The sequence below is a fragment of the Nyctereutes procyonoides genome, unplaced genomic scaffold (genome assembly GCF_905146905.1).
Source record: "Nyctereutes procyonoides isolate TBG_1078 unplaced genomic scaffold, NYPRO_anot_genome, whole genome shotgun sequence".
NCBI lineage: Eukaryota > Metazoa > Chordata > Mammalia > Carnivora > Canidae > Nyctereutes > Nyctereutes procyonoides.
In genome coordinates this window covers 16,355,381-16,364,118 of record NW_026575044.1, presented here as the reverse complement: position 1 = coordinate 16,364,118, position 8,738 = coordinate 16,355,381, and the positions used below count along the sequence as shown (strand labels likewise).

At 52.6% G+C, this 8,738-nt stretch overlaps 1 protein-coding gene across 1 annotated transcript; it reads right to left on the bottom strand.

Annotated features, from left to right (window-relative positions):
* Positions 1-1,768: 1,768 nt before the first annotated feature.
* LOC129508937 (protein S100-A15A-like) lies at positions 1,769-8,521 on the bottom strand. Its single transcript, XM_055324241.1, has 3 exons — positions 7,933-8,521; positions 7,384-7,565; positions 1,769-5,473 (listed from the first exon to the last, which is right to left on the bottom strand). Exons 2-3 carry the CDS (start codon positions 7,531-7,533, stop codon positions 5,297-5,299), a joined length of 327 nt encoding a protein of 108 aa, XP_055180216.1. The 5' UTR covers positions 7,534-7,565; positions 7,933-8,521; the 3' UTR covers positions 1,769-5,296.
* Positions 8,522-8,738: the final 217 nt, after the last annotated feature.

Sequence of the window (8,738 nt, the reverse complement as noted above, 5' to 3'; positions counted from 1 at the left end):
GAAACAGAATTCCTATATGACCTAGTAATTCCACTTCTAGACCTATATCCAAAGTAATTGAAAGCAGGGTCTCAAATAGATATTTTTGCACATCCATGTTCATTCACGTCAGCATTATTCACAGTAGCTGAAATGTAGAAACTACCCAACTGTCCATTCAAGGATGAATTAATATAGAAAATGTGGTATATTCACATAATGCAGTATTTTCAACTTTTAAAAAGGATGGAAAGTCTAACACTTGCTACAACACGGATGAACCTTGAGGACATCACACTGTATGAAATAGATGCATATTTCATCTATTTCTACAAATAGAAATATTTGTAGAGACAAATATTGTTGGTTCCCACTTATATGAGGTTTCTAAGATAGTAAAATTCATAAAGACAGAAAGAATGGTGTGGGACAGGGCCTGGGGGAGGGATAACAGATAGTATTTTCTGGGTTTCAATGACCACGTGAAAAGAGTTCTGGGGACTGTATGCACAACAATGTGAATGTACTTAATACAACTGAATCCTTAGATGGGAAATTTTATGTTATATGTATTTTGCCACAATTAAAAATTTAAATTTCTTAAATGCTTCCACCTAAAAAATAAATAGAATATACCTCATATGCTATTGTAAGGATTAATAATAGATGAAAAATATTTATGATTTGTAGACTTCTCTGTCTTTTTTAAAGATTTTATTTATTTACTCATGAGAGACACACAGAGGGAGGCAGAGACACAGGTGGAGGGAAAAGCAGGCTCCCGTAGGGAGCCTGATGCAGGACTCAATCACAGGATCCCAGGATCAAGACCTGAGCCAAAGGCAGATACTCAACCACTGACCCATTCAGGTGTCCCAATTTGTAGGCTTTTCTTAATATGTATTGTACTTTAATAAAAAGTTTACACAAAGAACATGTGAAGTACTTAGGGTGTGCAGAATAAGTGAGCAAGTGAGTGCTGGGTGAGCATGCACCATGACAACTGCACTGCAAGTGCCTGACTGCCCAGCTAGACTATGAGCCCTCGAGGACCCAGACTGGCCCACCCATCCCTGCCTCCCCAGGACCCCACACAGGACCCCACACAGTGCCTAGCAGACACAGTAACAGCAACAACAACCAATAATAAGAACAAATAACAGCAAAATAACATTGATTGGGTTTCCACCATGTTCCAGGAACTGTTGTAAGTGCTTTATCTACATCAATCCATTGAATCCTCACAATAACCTATGAAGTAGGTACTATCACAATCCCCATTTTACAGACGAGTAATTTGTCATCAAATTACTTAGGTGACATGATGTGGTATCATCCACTTCCTGCCTCTGCCTGGAATGCCTCTTTGCCAGTCAAGCCCTCCTTGTCCTTCCTCATCCAGCCCGGGTACCATCTGCTCCACATCCATCCCTGATCCTCCTCCCCACACTCCTATTAACACTGAGTTAATTCTTCTCCCCCACTCCACCAAATCTTTATGCATCACAGCATTTTTCCTGCTTTGTTATAATTCATCTGTTTCTTATCTGCCTTTTCTTTGGGACAGGGAGCCCTTTTAGAGTAGAAATCACTTCACATTCCTGGGGCCTGGTATATACTAGGTGTTTGATTAATGGTAATTGAGGGGATAAATGAACACAAAATTAAACATTGGATCTATCCCTTATCCAATGCAGAAATTCCCTTTATCACATCCCTCCTGTGTAAATCATTTTTGGAACATGGCAGGATGTAAATGTATCAACCAAATGCAATTTAACTTCCTTGATGAGAGGTGAGTCAACCTTTTAATAGAAAAATGGGGCTGCTCCTGACATATACAATAACAAGTTTCAACTAGTGAATAAGCACTTAGTGCACACCTATTGTCACCAGGCCTCTCCTGCGTGGACCTGGCATAATAGCACCTTACTTATCCCAAATAGTACAATATACTTCTGAAATATTTCTATAACACTGCCTCATCTGATAACCCTTTGAAGTGGACATTACAGGTACAATCATCCCTATGTGACCGATGAGGAAACAGAAGCACGGGGAGTTATTCAAGTTTCTTCCCATGGCATGTATCTGCTTAGGTGCCAAAAAGCACACATTAGAACCAAAAAAAGTGGCTTTTCTGAGACTATCTTAGGATCTGTTCACAAGCTTGGGATGGAGCCCACAGTGACCTGTCTCAGTGAGGGTGAGGATGAGGTTGATGCAGATGATGTCATCCCATATCCCTGGCCCTTCAAGGGATGCTTCCTTTGGAGGCAGTCCCCTGAGAACAGTCCCAGTGGAGACAGCTTTCTTCATCCAGAAATTAAGGAAACCAGGCTCCAGGTCCAGGGAGAAGATCAAGGCAGACATAAGCCATGACCTCCTTCCAGCATCACATGCTTATTCACGGAACTTGCTGAGTAGCGAGGCCTTGAAAGTTGCCGCAGAGATGCTCCACCTGGACCAACAGTCCCGGGGCCTGAGGGGGAGCAGGAGCCAGGCTGGCAGCAGGCTGAGTGACTTGCTAGAAGAATGTGCCAGGAACTGGGTAAGCACATCAGGGAAAAGGCACAGTCTGTAATCAAACCAGTGGACATGGGGAAACCCCAGGAGCGGAACCTGCTCCTACTTACAGGAAAGAGTTCAGTCCTGGGCATGTGTCCCAATAGCTCAACCAAGCCTGTGCCCACGGCTGAGGAAATGAGGACACAGCAGCCAGTGTAGAAACCACTGCACGCTCCCCCCACCCCTACTACAGGAAAGGGCAGGAGGTCTAGGGTGAGCCGGTCCCTTAGCCCTCGAAGGTCTGCGGAAACCAGTAGTCTTAGGTCAGACAGGCAGGAAGTATCTGACCCTAGGCCTGGCTCACTTGGCCATCCATGCTTCTGGTCATGACTAGAGATTCCCAACCACAGGCCCTATTTCTGCATTCCTTACTGCAGCCATGCTCACAACGGTAGAGGGCACACATGGCAAAACACACCCAAGGTACAGCAGCACATGCACCTCCACAGACCCCATGGAGCATGCAGGAAAATCCAGAGGAAGAGTGCTGGGACCCAGCCTAGTCCTGAACGGCAAGCACTGGTGGATTGGCAAATGTACAAGGGGCGTCCGTGGCAGGCCAGGTCCAGGGAACAGTGGGGGCAACACCATGCTTTAGAGCTCGACTGGTCAGAAACAAGGGCCCCTGCTCAGCCCACAGGGTGCTGCCCCTCCTGTGGCACAACTGGGAGAGGGAACCTAACCAATTCCCATAAATGATTCCTCAGTCATTGGCATAGTGGCCATGATGATTGCCTGTCGTTCTTGGTAAACTCCTCATTGTTATCACAACACACTCAGGACATGGATTCCCAGACCATCCTCTGAGAACTAAGCCACCATGATGGGCCCCAGCAGGGCCTACGGCAGAGAAGACTGACCCAGACAGATTCTGCATCAGATTCCTGGGCTCCCAGGGAGAGAGAGAGAGAGAAATAAACACAAAGATGGGAAGGGGCAGATCCCTCCTGGGAGGGGTCAGAGACCACAGGAGGACTTAGATGGTAAGTCACATGAGCCCCAAGTACAGTAATGCCCACATCAGCCTCAATTAGTAAAACCCAGACCCCACCCTTCCCTCCTCCAGGAAGACTTCCCTGATTGACCGTAGCCCAGGTTCCACTCATCCCTCTTCACCATAATAGGCTGGAGTGTTCCCTTTGCCCTAATCCTTGTCTCTGGCTCAGCATGTTCAAAATCCAGCTCACAATCTGCTCTCAGACTGACCCTGCCTGATCCAGCCAGCTCAGGACAATTACCCACATCACCTCCCGGTCTTGTTCCAGCCCCTTCTCAGGCCCAAGCTACTCCTGCTTTGTACACTGATTCCTTGGCTCTTCTCCAAAGCAAGGAGACCCTCAAATGGGTCCTGGTCCAGTGTACATGTGCCTTCTTGGCTCCTATCCCATAGTGTACGCATAGAACATGAGTGGTCAAAACATCACCAGTAAGGCCTATCTTCCGTGTCAGACAGCCAGCTCCCCAAGAGAAGAGACTCCTCCCTCAGACAGGGGCAATTGGAAGCAGGGGCGTTCCTCCCTCCCCCCTCAGACTGGGCCTTCTGGAGGTGAGACCATGTTTCCCCTCTCAGTCCAGGGCTCCCTCCTCAGACTGGGGCTGGAAAGGATGATCCCCAAGGGAGCAGCAAGCCTCCTCTCTGGACTCATAGCAGATGCCCAGAACCATAAACAAAGAATTCCCAGCACATTTGTGGTGTTGCTCTCTTCTCTTCTCTCACAGGTATGCATTGCACATGCCTGTGCACAGGTACAGGCACATGCAGGCACATGCTGACTCACGGGGCAGAGCTCTGCAGCAGCTCAGGCTCCTGCTCCTGCTCCTAGATAGACACCTGTGGGCAGAGGCTGTGCATGGCGTCCCTGTCCACTGCGGGCTGTTCAGGGGCGTCCCCATCCTGTGCGGGCTGTTTAGGGGTGCCCCTATCTAGTGTGGGCTGTCCGGGGTGTCCCTGTCCAGTGTGGGCTGCTCAGGGGCATCCCTGTCTTGTGCAGGGTGTCCAGGGGCATCCCTGTCCAGTGCAGGTTGTCCAAGGGCATCCCTATCCAGTGCGAGCTTTCCGGGGTGTCCCCATCCAGTGCGGTCTGTCTGGGGTGTCCCTGTCCAGTGTGGGCTGTCTGGGGTGTCCCTATCCAGTGAGGGCTGCTCAGGGCTGTCCCCATCCAGTGTGGGCTGTCTGCAGTGTCCCTGTCCAGTGCGGGCTGTCCGGGGTGTCCCCATCCACTGCGGGCTGTTCAGGGGCGTCCCTGTCTTGTGTGGAGTGTCCAGGGGCGTCCCTGTCCTGTGCGGGCTGTTTAGGAGCGTCCCTATCCAGTGTGGGCTTTCCGGGGTGTCCGTGTCCAGTGCGGGCTGCTCAGGGGCATCCCTGTCTTGTGCAGGGTGTCCAGGGGCATCCCTGTCCAGTGCAGGTTGTCCAAGGGCATCCCTATCCAGTGCGAGCTTTCCGGGTGTCCCCATCCAGTGCGGGCTGTCTGCAGTGTCCCTGTCCAGTGCGGGCTGTCCGGGGTGTCCCTATCCAGTGCGGGCTTTCCGGGGTGTCCCCGTCCAGTGCAGGCTGTTCAGGGGCGTCCCTGTCTTGTGTGGGGTGTCCAGGGGTGTCCCTGTCCTGTGCGGGCTGTTTAGGAGCGTCCCTATCCAGTGTGGGCTTTCCGGGGTGTCCGTGTCCAGTGCGGGCTGCTCAGGGGCATCCCTGTCTTGTGCAAGATGTCCGGGAGCATCCCTGTCCAGTGCGGGCTCTCCGGGGCGTCCCTGCCTAGTGCAGGCTGTGCCGGGCGCAGTAGCAGGCACACAGTTGCCGGTGGTACAGCAGGTGGTAATCCTTCAGGAGCTGGCCCAGGATGAACAGGAATTCGTCGAAGCAGATCTGGTTGTCCTTGTTCTTGTCTGCAGCCCGGAACAACTCTGAGATGTAGTGGGGCTCCTTCCGGCCCTGAGGAGGGGCAGAGGGTCAACCACTTGCCCAGGCCCCCCGCCCCACAGCCACTGGGGCCTCCACCACCTTGCAGGACACAGCCCCTCCCTCAGGCAGAGGCCAGGTCACCATGTGGGGCAGAATCAGGCTCCAAGGGGACATGTGGCAGGCCCTCTGCCCACTAGACCTGGGGCTATGTGGTGGACTGCACGGCCTGGGCACCCCCACCAGCTGCTGAGCTGTGCTGAGTGGCCTGGGGTGTCCTGATACATCTGTCCACCGTCGGTGGCTGCCAAGCCTATCTTCCCAGCGGCCCTAGGAGCTGCCCTGCAGGGACAGCCAGGCCAGGGGCTTCAGGGTGGAGGGCTGTGCCCCCTCCTTCACACAGAGAGCTCCTCAGGCACAGCCCACCTGCCCCTCATGTCTGCATGTCCAGTACTATTATGGGGCCCCCGAAGAGCAGGATCAGATGTCTGCATGCTGTGGCATCTGCCCAGGAGTTGTTTATGACACTGAGCCTACGTCATCTTTGGATAGTGCAAAATGAGGAGAAAGACAATGTTGTGGGCCTTGAGGCTGTCCAGCACGGCCCAGAGCAGGTGGCCAGGAGGGCTGAGGAACGGGGATGCTATAGGGGAGGAACAAAAGCACTTGAGGTGAAAAGAGACAACAAGAAGGAAGGCCAGGGTCAGCGGGCAGGAGCCCCAGGCAAGGCCTTGAGCTGGTTTCAGCAGGATTTGGCTGGTAGATGTGGGGACCCAGAGTGAAGTCCTTGGAAAGCCTCCCAGGAAGGAAATTGCATCATCTGTCAGCAGCCAGGGGTCTGGAGGGTGACCCTCATCCCTGTGGGCAGGTCTGCACCTCCTGTTTCCCCCTATAGCCCACCAGCATAATTCACCTCTTCTCATGTCCTCTGCAAAACTGGTTGGTCCTGGACCCTGGGGCTTCCTGCATGAGCAGGCTCTCCCTGGCTCCCCTCAGCTCAATCCCCTGGCCCAGGCTGCCCACTGTCTGTCCCTGAGGGCCCTGTACCTGGGCACGGCTGTGAGCCCCACGTGGCAGTGTCTGGCAGTCCCATACCCAGCCACACAGTCTAGGCACTTGGCCCTGGATGACAGTCGCCCTAGTCCCCTCTGTGACCCTCACGGTTATACTCCAATAAACTGAGGGCAAGACTCTCTCTGATGTTTCCCAAAGGTAAGTAAGGGGACATGCCAAGTGAATGAGGCGGCGCTCCTTCTGGAAGGCAGTGGCCTCTGGTCAGTGTACGGATCTGAAATCCTCTAGAGATGGTGGTCCAGAGACCCCCCCCCCCCAGGCAGGCCCTGAGGGCAGAAGACATTACCCCAGACGTTCCTGCCAGTCCCCAAGACGCCTGGTAATTATAGGGCCTGAGAATGGAGAAGCTGTGCAGGCCTGAGAGGGTTTCTGAGCCCCCAAGCTGGCCCAAGAGCCTCTATTAGCCCTTCAGACAGCAGCTGGAAGGGGACACTACATTTTCTTTCCCCACCTGGCTTCTGCCCAAACTGTCCTCACCCTGGTGTGGTGATAAGGAAGCTTGTGCTAGTCCCTGGGAGGGGAGCTAAAAGGGCAGGTTTGGGGCAGGGCCCCTGGCTGAATGGGGCTGCAGGCAGAGCAAAGACTCAGGACCTCTTCTCTTAAGAAACAGGGTGAGCAGAGGGATACACAGGCTGGGATAATGACAAAGTCTCAGGGATTAGCTGCAGTAAGGACCAGCAGGGAGTTTTAGGAAAAAGAGGAGGAGAAACAAAGCTGGGCCGGATCCACCCTCCCTCTGTCAGACCCTGCCCTCCCAACCCTGCCCCAAGTAGGGGAGATAATTCCCTGCACCCATACCGTCACTACTCACTTCCAACCCCACAACCAATCCTATACTTCATCCCCACCTGACCCCAGACCCCACACACCAGGCTCTCCATGAAGCAGGGCACATTGTCCATAAGCAGAGCCTTCAACTCCTCCAGGGACAGAGTCTCCACGTCCCCCTCCCGGGCCGCATACTGGTGGTAGCAGTGGACGATTTGGAAGAGGGATTCCTCCATTGGCTTGTGTGTCATGGCAGCAAGGCCCTGGCCAGGACCGGGAGCACCTGGGAACGGTGGAGAAACTGAGAGGAGAGCAGCACCTTGGCTAACTCTTAGGGAGCCAGCCAAGCACTGGATAAAGCCTTGTATACAGAGAATCACATGTAATCTTCATAGTGACCTTATGAGGTAGACATCATTCCCACCATTTTCCTGACGAAGAAATGAAAGGGTTAAGTAAATTTCCCAAAAATCACACAACTGATCCAGGTGGAGATTCAAATCAATTGGAGAACCATGACCTCCTTGTTAGGACATCCATCCACTGCACACATTCTCCAAAACAGGTGAGCTGCCCACTTCTGCTTTCTCAGACCTGCACGGACCCAGGCCTGTCCACCCACCTCCACCATTCTCACAAGAAGTGCTGACCTGTGCTGTCGGGATGGGGTTGCTCGAAAACCACCGTGCCAGCCTGTGGTTTGTCCTAGAGATTTCCCAGCGCTCAGGCAGGAGGCATCAGTGCAAGCAGGCGCCCAAGCACCGAGTCCTACATCCTACCCATCTTTGGTGCTTCTAGTTATGGCAGCCAGTGTCCTGACCTTTCACAGGTTCTTCAGCAACACGACTAAGCCATAATTGCATTCCTGAGATGATGTCACATGACACTTGCTTCCTACAATTAACTCAGCCAGTTTCAGGGACCCACCTTCCCTCAGAGCCTGATCTGAAACATCTCAGAACCACGGGAGGTCATAATGTCAGTCTCTCTACCTCAGAGTTCACCCTCCCAGCTCCAGGCCTTAGGTAGGGTCAGACACATAAATTAAATACATCCTCCTCAGATGTCCTCCCTCAATTACTGAGCCCCCGGACGCTAGAGTCATAAAGCATATTAATTCATCCAACAAACATTTCTGGAGTCCCCACAGTGTTCCAGGACCTGGTTAGGGAACGAGCGTACAACATGAGGCCAGCTCACAGTGTGGGGAGAGCACAGAGTCACACTGGTATTATCCACTGAAGAGTACTAGTTTCATGGCATGAACAAGGTACCTTGGTGCCCAGGAAGGAACACTTGCTGCCTAGAGAAGAGTTGAGGAAGATTCCTTAAAGAGACAATATTTGAGTTGGGCCTTGAAAGCATGGAGAAGGCTGGAGAGGCAGGGCGAAGACAGAGCATGGGGGTGGGGGTGGGGGGGGCCTGGGTGCCAAGCCAGGGCTGCGCTTATATCCTA

Bases quoted from the DNA above. Each gene is read 5' to 3' on its own strand.
- LOC129508937 (XM_055324241.1), bottom strand. From the start codon at position 7,533: ATGACACACAAGCCAATGGAGGAATCCCTCTTCCAAATCGTCCACTGC. The intron at 5,474-7,383 runs GTGTGTGGGGTC...GCCCCTCCTCAG, and splicing joins CCTGCTTCATGGAGAGCCTG to GGCCGGAAGGAGCCCCACTA.